This window comes from Microcaecilia unicolor, chromosome 5 (assembly GCF_901765095.1).
Source record: "Microcaecilia unicolor chromosome 5, aMicUni1.1, whole genome shotgun sequence".
Taxonomy (NCBI): Eukaryota; Metazoa; Chordata; class Amphibia; order Gymnophiona; family Siphonopidae; genus Microcaecilia; species Microcaecilia unicolor.
The window spans coordinates 224,708,730-224,730,413 of NC_044035.1; the positions used below are offsets into that span (position 1 = coordinate 224,708,730).

The 21,684-nt window shown below is 44.8% G+C and overlaps 1 protein-coding gene across 1 annotated transcript in view; it reads right to left on the minus strand.

Moving 5' to 3' along the window:
- LOC115470562 (interferon-induced GTP-binding protein Mx3-like) overlaps nucleotides 1–21,684 on the minus strand; it is a 155,614-nt gene that overhangs the window by 37,326 nt on the left and 96,604 nt on the right. Inside the window, exons 10-11 of the mRNA XM_030203821.1 lie at nucleotides 18,008–18,166; nucleotides 10,042–10,118 (exon numbers count right to left, since the gene is read on the minus strand). Of these exons, the coding sequence (XP_030059681.1) occupies nucleotides 10,042–10,118; nucleotides 18,008–18,166 (236 nt within the window). The remainder of the gene's footprint in view (nucleotides 1–10,041; nucleotides 10,119–18,007; nucleotides 18,167–21,684) is intronic.

Genomic DNA, 21,684 nt, shown 5'->3' on the forward strand with positions numbered 1-21,684 from the left:
ATTTATAAAGATGACGAAGATGTCTAGAAATCTGAACTCCCAAATAACGAATCCGCTCTTTAGCCCATTTAAAGGCAAAAGAATCCTGCAACAGTTCTTCCTCCTGTGGCACAGTGGTAACACCTAATAGCTCAGATTTATGAAAATTCAGCTTGAACCCAGAAACCAAACCAAAATCTGTTAATTAACATAAAATAATTGGCAAAGTAATCTGGAGATGCCACATAAAAAAGAATATCATCCGCAAAGAGCGCAATTTTATGGGAGCAACCCACCATTGAAAAACCTCTACTGTCTCCATTTGCCCTGACCTACTGAGCCAAAAGCTTTATAAAAAGAGCAATCAAGACACGTCCCCCATTGAATAGGAACAGCTTCTGTATAACCCCCATTAATTTTGCTACAAGCCAGGGGTGCTTCATAGAGTTTATGTATCCATGAACAAAACCGGTCACCTAATCCAACCTTTGTCAAGACCCTCCACAAAAAGGACCAGCTAACCCGGTCAAACGCCTTATCTGCATCCATTGCTAACAAATGCCCCGATGATCAATTCCCTGCGCTGTTCAGAAATAGCACCTTAAAAATAGTGCTGGAATAACGCAGGGAATTAACTCCCCAGTGATCAACGCTAATAACATGCAAATTTATGTACATTAGTAGCATTGATCATCCTGGGAAAGTGCAGGAGGATTGTGCCTAAGTGCATCCTCCTGCACTTGTTTGACAGGTCTGGGCTGTCAAAAGCCTGGACCTGTCAAACATGGGCTGGAGGTCCGTGGGACCCCTGGACACCCCTCCCAAAACAAGGACCTGGTGGCCTAGTGCCCCCCAAACACCCACACATCCCCTCTACCATGAGGACATGCAGGGCTGGAGGTCCAGCAGACATCCAGACCCCTGAATACCTCCACACCCAAAAAAATATACCTGGTGGCCCAGGTGGGCTGCAGATTCAACCCCCCCCCCCCACCCTCGTTGGTGGTCTAGTGGTAAAAACTCCCCCCCCCCCCATACCTCTTGTGGGAGGAGGGAGCTACACTCCTTCCTCTTCCAGCCAGCGCCACCTACAAAATAGTGGAGCCCTGCCCTACCTGGTGCATCCTGGGATGCACCGGGTAGGGCTTCCCTACTATATAAGGGTAGGGGGCAGTGCCACCCAAACGGCTTGCCACCTCCTGCATCACTAGACCTGCCAAGTCTCCCTCATTGAGTGGAGACTCCCGCTTTGGCGGGTTATCTCCCACACTCCCACCAAAGTGGGAACGTCTCCTGCTGACAGGAGCGGTCCTGTGAGGCACCAAGTCTGCCGCACTTCTCCGGCATCTTTCCCTTCCTGCCACAGCTGCTCCCCAGACCGGCATCTCCTCTTTTCTTTCTTCCCTCCTTCAACCCTCTTCCTCTGAGTGCTACCTTTAATTTGTTTCAAAACTTGCCAGGTGGTGGCAGCAATTCAGAGGCGCTGTCCTGCTGCCAGACCGACATTCTCTCTCTACTGCGGTGCCCCCGCCCCCCCAAAGTAACTTCCTGTTTCCGCTGGGGCAGGCCACATAGCAAAGAGAGAAGATGTCGGCTGGCTGCAGGGCAGCACCTGTGAATCGCTGCTGCCCGCAAGTTTTGAAACAGATTAAAGGTAGGCTCGGAGGAAGAAGGTTGAGGGAGGGAGAAATAACAATTGAATATCACTAAAACAGCTTAAAACATTATTTCAGCTGGTAGAGAAACAACAGTTATAAACTGTAGTTTCTGTTCATTTTTCTACACTGTTCTATACAATACAGATGGCCAAATTTCAGTGAGGATATCCTGTTTCTTGATTTGATCACCTTAACTGTTGTTGTAATCTGCCTTGGGAAGCCTGGTGTTATAAAGATGGAATATACTGAAATTAAATGGAAGTAAAATTAAACTCTCCTTTCATTGGGGCACATGGAATCCTATCTGCATCTGGGAGAGGTGGGGCAGAGGGAAGGAGCAGAAGATGGATGGGACTGGGAGGAGCGGTGAGCAGAGGGCAGGAGCAGAAGATGGATGGGACTGGGAGGAGTGGTGAGCAGAGGGAAGGAGTAGGAGATGGATGGGACTGGGAGGGGTGGTGAGCAGAGGGAAGGAGCAGGAGAAGGATGGGACTGGGGGGTGGGAGAGGGGAAGAAGCAGGATATGAAATGAGGGATATGAGAAGAAGGGCAAGAAAAGAGGATGATGTGGGGAAAGGTTGAGACTGTGAATGATATGGAAGACTGGAGAGAGGATAAGAGGCATTGTAAAGGGATTTGGGTACTGGTGAGGGGTATAAGAGAAGGGGGTTGAGTTAAGGTGGAAAAGGGCTAAAAAGATGGTGAAAGAGAAGCTATTGGGCATGGGGTATAGGGTAACAGACAGAAGAGTGGCCTTGGAGGCAAGGGAAGGAAGGAGAGACATGGATGGAGCTGGGACCGATAGGGTGATGAGATGCAGTGGAAGGTAGATGAGGGCAAAGAGGGTGAGTACAGAGTATGGGAATGGGGGGCTAATGAAGTGGGTGAAAGATGGGAGAGGAATTTAGGAAACTGGGTAAGGGAGAGGCAGAGGGGGGAACGGGAGTGCTGCAGAGAGAAAGAGAGGAAGATGGTCTAAGCCAGTAGGTAGATGGATACTGAGAATTAAAGAATGAGAGAAAAGTGTGTGTGTGTGTGTTGGGGGGGGGGGGGGACGTAAAATGAAAGATCAGTGCCAGATAGATGCAGAGAAAGACAGGAAGAAGACAAGAGAAGAGCAAAGAAATGGAAAAACCAACCTGGAAAAGAATTTAGGAGAAGATTGACACATGGAAAGTGGAAAAGAGACCGGGACCAGACCAACTAGAAAAATAGAATGCTTAGACAGCAAAGGTAGAAAAGAAAACAGTCCTTAAAAAGCATTAAATAAAAAGAATAAGATGTGCCTGCTTTGTGAAATGTACATTTTTTTCTATTGTTGTATTTTGCAGACTACCGGAGAAAATACATTTCTGTTTCTCTTTTACCAGTATTTGCACTGCTTACAGAGTCTGGCTTTCTTGAAGAAATCTATATTTCAGTTTTTGTGGGCATGTTTTTTGTGGTTCCCTATTTTGTATCACATAAGAGTCTGTCCATGTTCTGCATATGTGACTGAGGTGATGGATTCTGCTGGCATGTAGTGTTTATGTAGGAATGTAGGAATGAAAACAACAAGAAGCAGCATAAGGAGTGTCAAAGCAAATGCAAGGCGCAGATAAAGAAGGCCAAGAGGGATTACGAAGAAAAGATAGCATTAGAGGCAGAAAAGCATAGTAAAAAATTTTTTCGGTATATTAAAAGCAGGAAGCAAGCAAAAGAATCGGTTGGACCGCTGGATGACCGAGGGGTAAAAGGGGCGATCAAGGAAGACAAAGACGTAGCGGAGAGATTGAATGAATTCTTTGCTTCGGTCTTCACCGAGGAAGATTTGGGTGGGATACCGGTGTTGGAAATGATATTTCAAGCGGACGAGTCGGAGAAACTTACTGACTTCACGGTAAACCTGGAGGACGTAATGGGGCAGTTCAGCAAACTGAGGAGTAGCAAATCTCCTGGACTGGATGGTATTCATCCTAGAGTACTGATAGAACTGAAAAATGAGCTTGCGGAGCTACTGCTAGTGATATGCAATTTATCCTTAAAATCGAGCGTGGTACTGGAAGATTGGAGGGTGGCCAATGTAACGCCCATTTTTAAAAAAGGTTCCAGGGGAGATCCAGGAAATTATAGACCGGTGAGTCTGACGTCGGTGCCGGGGAAAATGGTAGAGGCTATTATTAAAAACAAAATTACAGAGTACATCCGAGGACATGGATTACTGAGACCGAGTCAGCATGGCTTTTGTGTGGGGAAATCTTGCCTGACCAATTTACTTCAATTCTTTGAAGGAGTAAACAAACATGTGGACAAAGGGGAGCCGGTTGATATTGTGTATCTGGATTTTCAAAATGGCGTTTGACAAGGTACCTCATGAAAGACTACAGAGGAAATTGGAGGGTCATGGAATAGGAGGAAAAGTCCTATTGTGGATTAAAAACTGGTTGAAGGATAGGAAACAGAGAGTGGGGTTAAATGGGCAGTATTCACAATGGAGAAGGGTAGTTAGTGGGGTTCCTCAGGGGTCTGTGCTAGGACCGCTGCTTTTTAATATATTTATAAATGATTTAGAGATGGGAGTAACTAGCGAGGTAATTAAATTTGCTGATGACACAAAGTTATTCAAAGTCGTTAACTCGCTACAGGATTGTGAAAAATTACAGAAGGACCTTTCGAGACTGGGAGACTGGACGGCTAAATGGCAGATGATGTTTAATGTGAGCAAGTGCAAGGTGATGCATGTGGGAAAAAAGAACCCAAATTATAGCTACGTCATGCAAGGTTCCACGTTAGGAGTTACGGACCAAGAAAGGGATCTGGGTGTTTTCGTCGATAATACGCTGAAACCTTCTGCTCAGTGTGCTGCTGCGGCTCGGAAAGTGAATAGAATGTTGGGTATTATTAGGAAAGGTATAGAAAACAGGTGTGAAGATGTTATAATGCCATTATATTGCTCCATGGTGCGACCGCACCTTGAGTATTGTGTTCAATTCTGGTCGCTGTATCTCAAGAAAGATATAGTGGAATTGGAAAAGGTGCAGCGAAGGGCGACTAAAATGATAGCTGGGATGGGACGACTTCCCTATGAAGAAAGACTAAGGAGGCTAGGGCTTTTCAGCTTGGAGAAGAGACGGCTGAGGGGAGACATGATAGAGGTATATAAAATAATGAGTGGAGTGGAACAGGTGGATGTGAAGCGTCTGTTCACGCTTTCCAAAAATACTAGAACTAGGGGGCATGTGATGAAACTACAGTGTAGTAAATTTAAAACAAATTGGAGGAAGTTTTCTTCACCCAATGCGTAATTAAACTCTGGAATTCATTGCCGGAGAACGTGGTGAAGGCGGTTAGCTTGGCAGAGTTTAAAAAAGGGTTAGACGGTTTCCTAAGGACAAGTCCATAAACCGCTACTAAATAGACTTGGGAAAAATCCACAATTCCGGGAAGCTTGCCAGGTGCCCTTGGCCTGGATTGACCACTGTCGTGGACAGGATGCTGGGCTCGATGGACCCTTGGTCTTTTCCCAGTGTGGCATTACTTATGTACTTATGTAATGTGTAACAGTCCAGCTTGCTACAGTTTTCCAGTAGCAGGTATATTGGTGCTCTAGGGTCCAGTGTAATATTTATATCACTTTTTCATAGGTGGGTTAGGGCTGTTGTGTGTTTTCTGTATAGATTTTGAGTGTCTTTTTGTAGGGTTTTGTGTTATTTCATAAAGTGGCCCTATTGTTGTTGATATTTTGGCTTCATATTCAGCATTTTAGTCTGGTGCATGTGTGTTTGTTGTTGTTGGTTTTTTAATAGCCATAATGAATATGTATGAGATGTATATATGCATATGTGCAAAGCCACACCCTTTGACCCCAAATGAAACAAACTACACCAATGGTAGGGAAGCCCCACCCAGTGCATCCCAGGATGCTGCCATTTTGTACGTGGCACAGGCTGGAAGAGGATGGAGTGTTGCTCCCTCCTCCAACAAAAGGTAAGGGGGGGGGGAAGATTCACCACTAGACCTACAGAGATGGGGGGTTGTGTCGGCAGCCCACTTGGGCCACCATGTATATTTTTTTGGGTGTGGGCTGGTTAGAGGGGCTGGAGATCCATTGGACCTCCAGTCCCACGTGCCCTCTTGGCAGGGGGGGATTGGGGGCTGGAGGTCCGCTGGACCTGCAGCCCCACATGTCCTCATGGTGGTGGGGTGGTGCTTGGGGGGGCACTAGGCTACCAGGTGCTGCTTGACTCTGATTGGGTGGGGGAGACAGCTTTAGCCCTAACACCAGCTCTGAGCTAGCATAGGGTTAAGTTGCTATTCCACCCCTACGATCAGAGCCCTGTTCTCTGAGCATAGGGGTGGAATACAAGCAGAGCTGATTTAAATCTAATTTGAATGAGCTCTGCGTTATGGCTTTCCTCTGGCGCTTTCAGTCCGAAGATCATGAGGGTGCATGTAAATGCGGACACTAGTCAGGCACTAGTGGCCTCTAGCACCCGCATTTACCTTTGATTATTGGGCCCAAAGTGAGGTTACATCGGGTTAGCTGGGCCCCCATACTACATTCAAGGTACAGCGGACGTTATCAGCAACCTGGCATCAGGGGAAAAACCCTGATTGATCATTATGAATCAACGCGGGAAAAACCAGTGCCAACCGCTGAGATAAAATCTTAGCCATTAACTTAACATCCAAATTCAACTGTGAAATGGGTCACTAAGACCTGCAGAGCACAGGGTCCCTACCTGGCTTGTGAAGACCAAGATCCCCACTTTAGTCATACCAGGAGGTAAAGGATTGTCCTCCAAAAGGCCATTACCATTGAGGGGACTCAGCTCTCCTGCATACAATTTGTAAAAGTTGGACGAAAAGCCATCGAGCCCCGGAGCTATCCCACTTTTTAATTGTTTAATAGCCCAAAAGACTTCTGTACGTGCTATAGGTGCATCCAACTGTTCCCGATCCTCAGAGGACGAGGGAAGCTCAACAATATGCAAATACCTATCCATCTCATTCCCCCCCATATAATCCCAGGTAAAAATCGTAAAACCTCTTCCCCAATGTTTTTATAAGAATAGTAGAGCACATCACATTTGCCCTTAATTTTTGTAATGGTCTGGGAAACCTTGGCCAGCAGTGTGCCCGATTTATTATTATAATCAAAAAATTGCTGCCGCAGCCTTCTGCACATATAATCAATCTTTTCCAACTGAAGCCTATTTAACTCAGGCGAAGCCTCCTCACGTCTTGCAATAACTGTGAAGTAGGTCGAGCTTTATGCTGACTCTCCAAAAAAACAAATACTTCTCGTAAGGCTAGCACATCTCTATCATAGCTCCACTTCTTGCACACCCCCACTTTATCAGATGGCCCCTCACCACTGCCTTGAGCATATCCCACAAAAAACTCATTCACAGAGCCATTATCATTATCCTGTAAAAAATGCTGAATGACCTGACAAATATCCTTGCAAACCACTTTGTCTTCCAAAATATTTTCATTAAGCCTCCAAAAGGTCTGGCATCGAACAGGTTCCCATGGGATCACCTCTACCCAAATAGGGGCATGATCAAAAATGTGAATAGATTTGATATGGGTGTCATAAATTTGTCCCCTCTCTCTTTCCTCCCGCACCCCCTCCTCCACCATGGACCTGCATTTATCCCTCTCTGTTCACTCCACTTGTCCAAAATCTCTTCTTTCCTTCCTTCTGCCGCCAGATCCAACACCACCTTTCCCTCTCATTTCCCTCCTTCCTGTTCAGCATCTCTCCCTCCTCTGCCCCAAGGTCCAGAATTTCTTCCTCCCACCACCCCCACCCCAGCCCCTCCTTCCAGCATCTCTCCTCCAATTCCATCTTTCCCTGCCCGCAGTCCAGCATCTCTTTTTCTCAACTATCAACACCCCTCCCCAACTGCTAAAGTTCATTGGCAGTGGTAGGGCTTCACAGTCATTGCCTGCCTCAAGATTATCCCTCTAATGCAACTTCCTAAGTAGTGTATCTCACCGGCATTTGTCAAACTAATTGATTTAGACAGGTGACATGTCCACTTCCAGGTTCTCAGCCAATCAGAAGCAAGAACACACCCATATACCTCTCGAGTAATGCCCACTCCCTGCCCAAATCACACCCCCTTTGATGACATCACTGGATGTGACATCATAGCCCTGCCTAAGCCCCACCCTTTGCCCCACTTTATTTGCATTGCCCCACCCTAAATCCTGTCCTTTTGCATAATCCCATCTCAAACTCTGCCCCTTTTGATGATGTCACAGGAAGTGACATCATAGCCACACCCTTTTCCAAAGATCACGGCTACTACTGGACACATCGCGGTCACTTCCTGTTTCCACTACTAGCTGCCATCTTGGATGGGGTTACGTGATGGGAAGTGATGTCAAACACCCCTGACACCGCCCCCTACAGCCGCGGAGGAATGTGTGCAGCTTAAATTTTTTTCTCACAGTAAAGAAAATAGATATTTGGGGGGGGGGGGGAGTTTCTTTTTCTTTCAAAAGGACACCTTGTCCTTATTTTAAGCTGGATTGAGTTAGGTTCATCTGTTTTTAAGAACAACAGGCTGACTGCTGAATGATAACTGTTTTAGTTTTTAAAACAAAAGGCTCGCCCCCAGACCCTCCTCCAGGGCTGGCAGAACATGGTAAGCAGGGTATGCACAGCAGAGGCATGCCAACATTTGGGGGTGCTAGAAACAGCGTGTGTTGGACCGGCATATCTTTTCCTTCTCTCTACCCCCATCCATAATCTCCCTTACCTGCCCGGTGTAACTTAAAAAGTTACTGTATCTCACCAGAGGGTTTCCGTTGCAGGAGCAATTCAAACATGCTGCCTTCAGCCTCTTCGGCACTCTTCTTCTGCCGCCACGGTCTGCCCAGGTGGAATCAGGAAGTTGCATCAGAGGTGGGGCAGACCATGGCAGAGGGAGAGTGCCAAGGAGGCTGAAGGCAGTGTGTTTGAATCACTCCTGCAACAGAAACCCTCTGTTTAGACAAAAAACTAATTGGTTTCAATGTGTTGACGTCATTTTGTCTCATGTTTTATCCAACCTCCTTGGTAGCCACCATCTTGGAAAAAGGGGCTTGGCTGACATCATTTCCCGTGATACCACCTTAAGAGGAGGGGTTTGGGGTGGGGTTATGCAAAAAGGGTGATGTCACTAAAGGGGTGAGGTGTGGCTTAGGTGGAGTGTGGGCATGGTTTTGGCATGTCCTCGCTTCTGATTGGCTGAGAACCTGGAAGTGGGCATGTTAACTGTCAAAATCAATTAATTTGAATAATGTTGGTGAGATACAGTACTTTCCTGTTTTCATGTGGGGGGAACACGTCAGTATTTCCTGATATTACTCTAAAGTCTTCCACTCTGCAACTTCAATTCATCTCCTCTGGCTCTATCACTTTTCCATCTCTAGTAGAGATTTCGGTGTATATTAATATCTCACCAAACCACGTGAAAAAGGTGGTTTGGGCTCCTGGATTCTGGCTGATATGCACTTGTTAGTTATGTGAAGCACTTATGTGACTGATTGAAAGAATCAGGAGATTTTTTTGGCCACCAGTATTGAAGTAGCCCTGGGAAGGGTGATCCATTTTAAATATAACTTACATGAGAAGGCTAATAAGGTGAGAGAAGTAATTAAGAGACATATATACATTCGCCAGTACAGGTTGCCCAGAGGAGCCTGTTTTAGTTATTATGATATAGCCAGTCATTGCCCCATTATTGTCAATATGTGGACATTCAGATATTCCTTTCAGTTTAGATTCTTTAACCTTTTGAACCTGGGAGGCCAAGGGTATTAAATACTTTTTCCATGTTCTCAATGCAGAAAGTTGAGTAAAGGCAATTATATATTCAATGCTGCTGGTGATCACATAATTGCCTTAACCATGTATTTTCAGAAAAAAAAAATACATAGACGATATTGGGCCATTTAAATTGCTAAATGGCCAGATATTATCTTTATATTTGTGGGCTGGGTTAGGGCAGGAATGAGGGTAGGCTGAAAAATTATCTGTTTACTGCTTATGCTCCACCTAAATATTTCTGCTGCACATACCTACTTTAGGGGGTCTTTTACTAAAGCTTAGCTCGAGTTATCTGCAGCAGGTCCATTTTATTCCAATGGACCCTGCTGCAGATAACTTGAGATAAGCTTTAGTAAAAGACCCCCTTAATGTCACAACTATGCATCTATTTGTGCCACATATACTTTGAAGCATGAGGTAATTTTTTAAAAGTCTTTCATGTGTTAGAAAACAGCATTTTAAATGCAAAAATGGTTGATAAAATTATCTCCTTAATGTCCAGTTTTACTGCTGCCTAACAAGCCTCAGAGCTGAAGCAAAGTGCATACAGAGCCAGCTTCATACTTCTATCAACTTTTAGTATATGAGGGTCTCGCTTACCTTAGCAGTTTTGTCAAGATTGTGAAAAATACCAAAATGTTTTGTGGAATATTTTAAAAATGTTTCTTCTACAATCCCTATTAAAAAGAGAAAAAGAACATTTAACAAGTTATATGTCAAAGAACACTTCCTTTTACCAGATTATTTTTGGGGATTTAGCTCTCACTGAATGCAAGTTAGATTCATATACAGTGCATATATATATATATATATATATATATATATATATATATATATATATATATATATATATATATTTTTTTTTTAGTTACCTTTAAACTATGTGTACCTGTTTATCAAATTTTCCTCCCTTGTACAAAGCTGTGTGGTAATGCCAACACAGCCCGTTCACTTTGAATGGGCTGTGTCGGCATTACCGTACCGGAAGCCGCTAGTGCAGCTTTGTAAAAGGGGGGGTTTATTTGGTTTTTACCTGACTATATGCATTTTTCATATTTATTAATAAACCATCACAATTTCTCTTTAAATTCTTACTGCCATAGGCGCCCCGTATAAGAGGCTTGGGGAGGCTAAGCCTCCCCAGCCCAATCGTGGACTTTCTTTGGCTGCTGCCTTCACAAACGCAGCGGCAGCACTTTCGCCAGATAGCTCTCCCTCCGCCTCCTTCCTTCCCACTCTTGCAAGTCGCCGGCTTCCCGATTGGCAGCCCGCCATCCTCCTCCCTTACACCCCCTCTGGGCGCGCGCTTTAACCTTTTACTTCCCAGCGACGTCAATCAAGAAAAAGGCACTACAGGCTCGCCTCCGGCTCCAGCTTCTCCCTTCACACAGTGTCTCGCCTTCTCCGATGATGCATTTCCTGTTTCAGCGAGGGTGGGACACTGTGTGAAGGGAGAAGCTGGAGGCGAGCCTGTAATGCCTTTTTCTTGATTGACGTTGCTGGTTTGTGGCTGTTGCCTTCACTACCTTCTCTTCTGCTGATACTGACAGTCTTCTGCTGGCTTCCACCTCAACCACACAGCTACAGAGCAACCCCCAAAGCTAGTTGTGCTCCCAGGGTTCTCTCTCTTGCTAGCCATCCTTCAAAAACATTGCAGCCATCAGAAGGACAGTAACTTTTTTCCCCTTTTTTTTAAAACCTCAGATTACACAGGGATGAAAAGAAAGAGGCAGAGGGCTATTAAGGGGTAAGAGAAGTTATTGATGGAGGTGTGAGAGGTTAGAAATGGGGAAGTAAAAGTGGGGTAGGAGTGTAGATAAGGGGTGTGATGTAAGTCAGGAACTGAAGGTGGAGAGAGGATGAGTGATGAGGAAGAAACTGGTTGGTGAAGGGATGAGAGGCAGATGAATGTAGATGAATCTAGGAAGAGGATGATCACAAAGAGTGGAAATGGGCAACTAAAAAGTAGCTGAAAGACAAGGGAATAGGAGGCTGACAAAGAATGAGAGACATGAAAATGGGAGGACTAGAGAGGTAAGTGGAGGGAGACTGAGGACTGGAGGAGAGATAAAAACATAGATGAGAAACAAAGATCAGTGTCAGAGACAGATATAGGAGAGGAGAGAAAGGAAAAGAAAGGAGTTGGGCGTCATGAAGAAACAAAATGGAAATAAGATCTTGAAAAAGGACATGGTGAGAGAAAAAATATCAAATGGAAAGAAGACACTGCATAAAACAGAAGACACTAATAGAAAAACTAAATGCTCAGACAGCAAAGGTAGAAAACATTTTTTTATTCAGAATTTATTAATTGGAATATGTCAGCTTTTGGAAATGTGCATCTGTGATATTTTGCATGTAAGTTTCAATTTTTCTAGTATTGCTGCATGCTGAGTCCGACTTCTTGAGGTAATTTTCCAGTTCAGTATTTTGCCTTCATATCTGTTGTGTCGTGTATTTCATGTGTGATCAAGGTGCAGTATTCTGCTAGCGAGTAGTATTTGCAGCTCTTTTTGTTTTTTTGTTTTTTGTTTCACTAGGTTGTTTCACTAGGAGGGGCATAATCGAACGCGAACGCCCATTTGTAAAAACGTCCATCTCCGAGAACGGGTCCGTGAAGGGGCGGGCCGAATCGTATTTTCGAAAAAGATGGATGTTTATCTTTGGTTTCGAAAATACGGTTTGTGCCGGGCAAATGCATAGGATTTGGGCGTTTTTTGAGCTAGGCGTTTTTGTTTTTCAGCAATAATCGAAACCAAAGCGCCCCAGCTCAAAAACAAACAAATCCAAGGCATTTGGTCGTGGGAGGGGCCAGCATTGGTAGTGCTCTGGTCCCCCTGAGTTGCCTCTATGCCAGCCTCAAATATCATCCCAAGCTCTATGACAGCAGTATGCAGGTCCCCCAAGCAAATTTAGTTTAGTTGGTGCTGCCCGGACCCATGCAGAGAGCAAAAATCGGAAGAAAAAAAAACATGCAAGTGCAGTTGGGGACGTCCAAATTAAAAAAAATAGTAAAAGGGAGATTTGAACCAGCCACCTTCTGATTCCTAGCCCAGTGCTCTAAGCACTGCACCACATGAATCAGCTGTTTAGATGGCCTTCCCTTTCCATTAAGTCCCTCCAAGTTTCTGTCAGCCAATCACAGCTCATTTGGGCACCCACAAGAGAAAGACGTCCATCTCCCGATTTAGGTCGGAATTTGGGCGTTTTTCTCTTTCGAAAATAAGCTGGTAGGTGTTTTAGAGCCCGGTGTAATTACAGTGCTGCCTTTCCACGCATAAGGTTGTAGCTCGTCCTGTCCTTGGAATTAGTGCTGTTATGGTTTGGTAAGGTTATGAGTGTGTTTTTGCACAAGTTTGTGTATAGTGTTTTGCGGTGGAGAGATTGTGTATTGGCCAAACATCAGAAAGGGTTTTAGAGCCTAAATCATGACACACTACCTCTTGAAGGATCTACATATGGTCGTTAATAAAAGGAGCTCATTGTGAACACTATCCACCCTAAAAGGATGTTCAATGATTCTACATGAGAATTGCGATATCATGATCCCTTGTTTCATATTGTTGACGGTCTGCATTTTCCGTATGGGTGGTGTATTGGGGTCTGCCCAGTGTAATATTTATGGTACAGTAAGGTTCTGAGTGTGTTTTTGCACAATGTTGTGCATAGTGTTTTGCAGTCGAGCAATTGTGGTTAGTATATGCTTTGAGCAACCACTTTATTCTTTGACATATGATACATATCTAATATCTAAATTTAATAAAAGGTATTAATTGTGACTATTATTTTTACTTATTTTTTTTTCTGTGTGTTGTCAGACAATTATGGAGGTAAGGTCTGCCCCCTGGCCCCACCCCTAACCCCGCCCCATTTAGCTTCTCCAAACAGTTGGGCCACCGACTGCCTATGCTTACTGCGATTTTTGGCAGTTTCTGCTATCAGGATCATCACATCTAGTGAGCATTTGTTCAAAATACAGAACCATTTGTTAAGAAAGTCTTGGTCATCCAGGAACATATTGGGAGCAGTAGTGTAGCTACAGGGGGCCTCGTGGGCCTAGGCCCCCACACTCCTGTCTCAGGCCCCCCAGCAACGGTGGCCAGCCAGGTGGTTGCATGTCCGTGCACTGCACCCCTGCCCCCGACTGTCCACGAATGCTCCCGATGTAAGCGTCTCCCCTTCATTCTCCCCATGGTCCTTCCACTTTGTTTCCGCAGCAGCGCCACAGCGATTGAAGCAAGACAGACAGCAGAGCTGCCTCTGAGCCTCGGCGATCCCTGGAGCACACCCTGCCCTCCTCTGTAACTTCGTTTCCGCCTGCCCTCGCGGAAACAGGAGATTAGGGCGGGGTATGTTCCAAAGTGATGCATGTGGGTAAAAGGAACCCGAATTACAGCTATGTCATGCAAGGTTCTGCGTTAGGAGTCACAGGCCAAGAAAGGGATCTGGGAGTCATCGTTGATAAGACGTTAAAAACTTCTGCTCAGTGTGCTGCGGCGGCTAAGAAAGCGCACAGAATGTTGAGTATTATTAGGAAAGGGATGGAAAACAAACACAAGGAGGTTATAATGCCGTTTTATTGCTCCATGGTGCGACCGCACCTAGAATAGTGTGTCCAATTCTGGTCACTGCATCTCAAAAAAGGTATAAAGGAATTAGAGAAGGTGCAGAGAAGGACGATGAAATTGATAAAGGGAATGGAACGACTTCCCTATGAGGAAAGGCTGAGAAGGTTAGGTCTCTTCAGCTTGGAGAAAAGGCGGCTGAGGGGTGATATGATAGAAGTCTACAAGATAATGAGCGGAATAGAGCGGACAGATGTGAAGCATTTGTTTACATTTTCAAACAACAACAAAACCAGGGGACACAAGATGAAGCTAGAATATGGTAGATTTAAAACAAATAAGATAAAGTTTTTCTTTACTCAGCGTGTAGTTAGACTCTGGAACTCATTGCCGGAAAATGTAGTGACAGCAGCTGGCCTTACGGAGTTTAAAGGGGGTTGGACAGATTCCTGAGGGCAAAGTCCATTGAACGTTATTAAGAATTTTGTTTTGGGCGGGGGTTTTGCCAGGTTCTTGAAGCCTGGATTGGCCACTGTCGGAGACAGGATGCTGGGCTTGATGGACCCTTGGTCTTTTCCCGGTATGGCGGTGCTAATGTACTTATGTACACTCTCTCTCTCTCTCTATCTCTCTCTCTCTAAACATACACACTACAAGGAAAACGCATGGGGGTCTGGAACTCCGAAGACAGGGGGGCATGGAATTTGCAGGGGAGGGGAGGGACATGGAAATTGGAGGGAAGGGGGGGCAAGAACTCGGAGGGAAGGGGGGGCCAAGAACTCGGAGGGGAGGAGAGGAGAGAGAGGGAGGGAGGAAGGGGGGCCTGCACCTCGGACAGAAGGGGGGCCTGGAACTCCGAAGGGAGGAGAGGGAGGGAGGGAAGGACGGAGGGGGTCATGGAACTCGGAGCCCCACACATACTCACTCTTTGTATGTCACATTCACTCTCTCTCTCTGTCACACACACACACATTCTCTCTCTCTCTCTCACACACACACACACACACACACACAGTCTCTCACACATACTCTCACACACACATACACTGTCTCTCACACACTCTCTCTGGCTCACACACACAGTCTCTCTCTCTGTCTCACACACACTCTCACTCTGTCTCTCACACACTCTCTCTCTCTCTCTCTGACAAACACACACACACTCTGTCTCTCTCTCTCTCACACACATACTCCATCTCTTACACACACTCCATCTCTCTCACATACTGTTATGATTGGGGATGTGAGCCCTTGTGCCCCGACTGAGCATGGCGTGAAGTCAAGAATCAGTCCGAAGGTCTCGGCAGGCAGCAACACAGCGTGAAGTCAGTAAACAATCCGAGGTCAGGAACACAGGAAACCACTGGAACAGATGAAGACCACAACCTCTATGCTAATAGAAGCCGAAGCAAGGAAGGACTGGAAACAGGGCTTTAAATAGTGCAGGGATTAGGCTCAACCATGTGCAGCTGTTCCAAGATGGTCGCCCCCATCAGAGGAGATGCTCTACGCCCAAATATGGGCTTCCTTCCTGAAGCTGCTCAACTCCAAGATTGCTGCCACAAGCTGAGATGCCAACTTCAAGATGGCCGTCCTATCCTAGAGATACCACATCCAAGATGGCCGCCACATCCTCGAATGCCCATACCCTGCGTGAGCAGGCTGCACCTCTGGAGGAGTGTAACAGAGCATAACACATACACACTCCGAGGAAAACCTTGCTAGCACCCATTTCATTTGTGTCAGAAACGGGCCTTTTTTTCACTAGTCATGAAATAAAAATTGAATATCAACAGCTTAAAATTATTGTGGCTGTTGGAAACAGCAGTGATAAACTCTGTATTTTGTGCACATTTTTCTACACTTCTCTATACAATACAGATGGCCAAATTTCAGTGAGGATATCCTGTTTCCTGATTAGGTTAATTTTATTTATTTATTTATTTAACACATTTGTACCCCACATTTCACCACCAATTTGCAGGCTCAATGTGGCTAACATCAAACTGTAAAGGCAGACACCAATCCGGTAACTATACAGATAACATAGTGTAGAGGATAGGGAGATCAAAAAACGGGGTATAAGGGCAAAAGGTGAAAGGGTAAAAATGGTCAATTTGGTCCATTAATCTGTTGATATAGGGACTTATGTTGGATCCTTGGGGTAGGCCTTTCCGAATAAGCTGGTCTTGAATGATTTTCTGAAATTAAGATGATTGTGGATTGTTTTCATAGCTTTTGGCAGTGCATTCCATAGTTGTGTACTTATAAAGGAGAAAGTGGATGCATAAATGGATTTATATTTGAGACCGTTGCAGTTAGGGCAGTGGAAGTTTAAGTAAGAACAGGATGATCTGGATATATTCCTGGGGGGTAGATTGATTAGGTTTGTCATGTATCCAGGAGCAGGGGTGGGGCATGGCTGGGCTGAAGAGGAAGAGAGCAGGAAGGAGGACTAGGGAAGGGGAATGGGAGGGGTTATGGACCACTGGGGAGTAAGGGGAGGTCATCCCTGATTCCCTCCAGTGGTCATCTGGTCATTTAGGGCAGTTTTTTTTAGGCTTATTGGTTAATTAAAACGGGTCTAGACCAAAATGTGCAACTTATAGCCCTGGATGTTTTTGATTTCTTCCATTATGGCTCAAAAACATCCAAGTGCTAGGAACGCCCAGATCCCGCCCTTAACACACTCCTGACATGCCCTCTTGTGATTTGAACGCACTTCTGATGGACTTCATAGAAAAATGTCTAAAAATTGGTTTTCAAAATACCAATTTGGAAGTTTTTATGAAAACACCCTATCCAAATGCAGATTTATACCAATTTTTGGAGATTTTTCATGTTTGAAAATGAGCCCCATTGTAACCTATGGAACTTTGTAAGTCTATGTGCTTTGAAAATGAGCCATTTATGTATGTGTATTTTATACCATATTCATATCATATGCTTTGAATGCTGTATATCTCAGTGGGGAAGGGGAAGACATCTTAAAGTGGAACTTTGCAAGTAAAATATTGTTAGTAATACAATTGGATTGTTGGATTGTTGGTTCAATCATGAATTGATAATGAATGTGACTATTGGGCAGACTGGATGGACCATGCAGGTCTTTTTCTGCCATCATTTACTATGTTACTATGATACATGCAGTTAACTTTAGAGTTAACTGCATAAATCATTTAAGTTGAACATTTGTTGCTGCTTCCATATCATTTTTGGCTTCACTTTCTAAATGTATAATTGTAAAAATGTGCATCTGGAAGAGAGCTGGGAGGCATTCCAGGGATCAGAACAAATTATTTGGATAGCACCAGTATTCAGTTCTATCCAAAATAACTATCAATTTAAATAGGAGTGATTAAGTAGCTGTCCTAACTAAAATGGATAAGTTATCTGTTTACATTTAGAACTGCGTAGTCAGCAGTCCTACTTAAAGGACTGAATGATTGAAAATCTGGCATAAGGAAATGTGGATATGTCATCTACTTATCTTCATTCAGTGACTGCTTCTTTCTGTTTTTAAATGTGTTTGCTATTTTGCCATGGCTCAGTCACATAGTAACATAGTAACATAGGAGATGACAGCAGAAAAAGACCTGCACGGTCCATCCAGTCTGCCCAACAAGATAAACTCATGTGTATACCTTACCTTGATTTGTATCTGCCTTTTTCAGGGCACAGACCGTATAAGTCTGGCCAGCACTATCCCCTTCTCCCAACCACTAGCCCTGCCTCCCACCACCAGCTCTGGCACAGACCTTATAAGTGTGCCCAGCACTATTCCCCGCCTCCCAACCACCAGTCCCGCCTCCCACCACCGGATCTGGCACAGACTGTATAAGTCACATGTTCAAAAAGCAGGTGCAAATTACACAGATGATGTTAGTATGTGTACTTTGCACATGCTCATTTTGAAAAACTGCATAAAACTTGTGGGATATTTGAAAATTATACACACCCTTGGTAGAAAGCTCATAAACAATTCAAAAGTTTAGACTCACCTATCAATATCCTTCCACTTTCCAGAGCTGGCACCCTTAATTCCTGGATGTGGTTTCTCACTATCATCTCAAAGGTCTGGTAATTGATATAGCCTGGCAGTTCTCTTCCACGGTACTTACTATCAAATTTCTTCAAATTGTCTTCTAAAGTTATGTCAACTGAAATATTAAAGTGAAAGCTGTACATCACACTTTATTTTCTAACAGAGATGTCCTACGTCCCAATCCAGGTCCTTCTCTGCCCCACTCCACCTCCTCTACTATACTTTTCTGCCAGCACTGTAACCCTGAATAGCTTTAAATCTCATAGCCCACACTTCCCTGTTAATCTCATGGCAAAAAGTGTCAGCAGTGAGATTTCAAGCTGCTCAAGGTCAGGTACAAGCAGAGAAAAATTGAGTGGTTAGCTCCTGATTCTCCATAAGAGTTTTCTGAATTTGGCCAGGAAAAGGCTCTCCAAAGTAGGATTCTCCCACTCCATGCAGGATATTTGGAAGGTCTCCTCTGATCCAGCATGGCATGGTGTACTCAAAGTTAAACACACCATTAAATCAACCACACTGGGACACCTTTTGAAGATAGACTTCTAGTCATGCTTTCATTCAAGCAGAACTCATGTACACAAGTAAGCATTATTAGAAGTCTGAAAGTCATCCTCTCACCATACCTGGCAACTCTAAAGTTTTGATCCAGAGTTCTCTGGGTTTATAGACTCATCTCCAGGAGGGAACCCAGGGTCTCAAGAGCCTGCTGCTACCTCTTTTTCTCCAGTATCAGGCAAGCACTAGAACTGTTATAGAGAGAGTGGCTGGGAGGAAGCTTCCCTCAGTATCAGGGCTGGCACTTCCATTAAGCAAACTAGGTGGTTGTCTAGAGTACCAAGATTCAGGGGGAGCAACTGGCATGTACTTTAAAGTTTTTCTTCTTCTCTCACCATTCCCCAATTGCAGGGGGAAAAGCAGTTAATAGCACATCAGTTTCTTCTGCTGCATGGAGCCAGTCTCGTGATTATGGTACGGGGCTTGCACCAAAAGACATACGAGAAGAGACTGGAAAACCTGAATATGTATACTGTAGAGGAAAGGAGGGATGGGGAGATATGATACAGACATTTAAATACTTGAAAGGTACTAATGTAGAAACAAATCTTTTCCAGATAAGGGGAAATGGTAAAACTAGAGAACATGAATTGAGATTGTGGGGTGGTAGACTTAGGAGTAATGTAAAGAAATTCTTTTCATTGAGAGAGAGTTCGATGCCTGGAATGCCCTCTTGAGGAAGGTGCTGGAGACAAAAAACAGTGACACAATTCAAAAAAGGCATAGGTTGAACACTGAGGATCCCTAATCAGAAATGGATTGTATAAAAAACAAAACTTAAATGACTTCATATGTCTTGACATGTCAAATGGTGCTTAGATGGCGACCCGAGCTGTAAAGAACTAAGGCCAGTGCCAGACAGACTTCTATGATCTGTGTCCCGTATATGGCAAGACAGTTTAGAACGAGCTGGAGGGGGCTTTGATGGCAATTCCAGTAGTTGGAAAGTAAATACAGTGTTGGGCAGATTCTACAGTTTGTGTCCCATAAATGGAAAAGAAAGAGCAGGATCAAGTATTTTATACCACATTCATTGTTAGTTTAATCATAAACTGATAATGAGTGTGACAGTTGAGCAGACTGGGTGAACCGTTCAGGTCTTTATCTGCCATCATCTACTATGTTAAGATTATGGGGAGGGCCTGGTAGACCACTGGAAACCTACGTGAGAAGAAAAACAAAACGTAACAGATAAACCAAAATAAATAAAAATTAATTAGATGGTTACTCCACCTGGACCCCTAGTCATTAAGATGCGATCTTGTGACACAATTTCAAACCAGGGTCTATTGATAATAGCACTGCAGTTAGCTATCAGATCCTATCTGCCTGATCATCAACACAGAGGATTAAACAGAAAATCCATGCAAACAGACTACCTGGCCTCAGTCACAAACACTGAACACAAATAGACCCTTGCCAGGTACAAAATAAGTAACCACAAACTTAAAATATGGATGTGTAAACTAAAGCCCAAGAAGCCACCCTCTGTAGGCAATGCAACACTAGAGAAAAAGAAATAGCATCTTGCATGCTTCAAACCAGGGGCGTAGCCAAACAACAGATTCTGGGTGGGCCTAGGCAAGAAGTGGGTGGGCACCAAGTGTTCTTCACCACCACCACCACCAAAAAAATATCTCAGCTGGCGAGAAAACGCTTCTTTCCACCTTGGCTTACCATGAAAGGGAGTCTTTAGCTGATAGACTTGGGATCTCCACCAGCTACCACTAAACGTATGCTACTGTTGGGTGGCCCTGAACCCTAAGTGGGTGGGCCCTGGCCCACCCAGGCCCACCGGTGGCTACGCCACTGCTTCAAACTATAAAAAAAAGCCTGTGTAAATTTACTGTGATACTGATATTTTCTATTCACTGAATTAAGAATAAAATTCTTCTACCTTTGTTGTTTGGTTGTTTTGGGGTTTTTTCCAATCATGTTTGTCTCAGTCTCCAGTTTTTTCTTTCCTTAACTTTCTTTACAAGATCTCCAGTCCATCTCCTACTTTTTCTCTCCCTTCCTGCCTTCTTCTCCTATATCCATCTCTAACTTTGATCTTTTCCCTTCAGCTTTCCTTCATTTATTTTTCTCTCTCTCAATCTGCTCAGACTTCATTTGTAGTATTCAATCTCCTTTTTTCAACCACATCTACCTACAGCTTTTTATGTCCCTCACCCCAATCATCCCAATCTTCATCCTTATTCCTGTTTTTTTTTGCTAACTCTCCTCTCTTCCAGCACCCTCTCTTTCTATTTCCTCCCTTCTATACAGCACCCTCTCTCTCTATTTTCATTCCTCTGACCAGTATATTCTCTTTCTCTCACCCTCTTCTGTCCAGCATATCCTCCTTCCCTTACTTCAATCCAACATCTCTCCGTCACCATACTCCCTCTCATATCCAGCACCCCCCATGTCAGTTTCTCCATTATATCATTATTCCTCCCATGCCCAGCATATTCCCTCTTTGTCCCCATCATAGGCGCCCGGTATAAGAGGCTTGGGGAGGTTAAGCCTCCCCAGCCGATCTCTCTCTCATCTCAGACTACGGACTTCCGGTCTCACGCCCTCAAGCCTTTGTGACTCTACATCCCAGCATGTAGTGCACAGGCTCCAGACTTCCGGTCTCGCGCTCTCTTAAGTCTTTTTGACTCTGCATCCCGGCATGCACTAGGGTGGAAGGTGTGCTGCTGTGCGAGTGAGTCAGTCCATTGGTTGCTATTATTTGAGGGAAGGTTGTGTTGTTGTGCCGCTTCCTCGCGTCTTGAAGCCGGTACCGGGTGAAGATGGCGGACAGCGGCAGCAGCAGTGCATCGAGCGGCGGCCCCTCAGCAGCCGGGGGTGGCGGTACAAACCCCGCTTCCCTGCCACCCGGGGACTCGCAGCTCATCGCACTGATCGTGGAGCAGCTCAAGAGCCGCGGCCTGTTAGACGGCTTCCGCCGGGACTGCCTACCAAGGTATGTCCAGGAGAGCAGTGCGCAATGTTCTGCCACCCTTCAGGGGTGGTTCCAGCACTCCTTCCCTTCTCATACACTACTTGGAGCCCAGCTTAAGTTCAGAGTGGCAGAGGAGGCAGAACCCA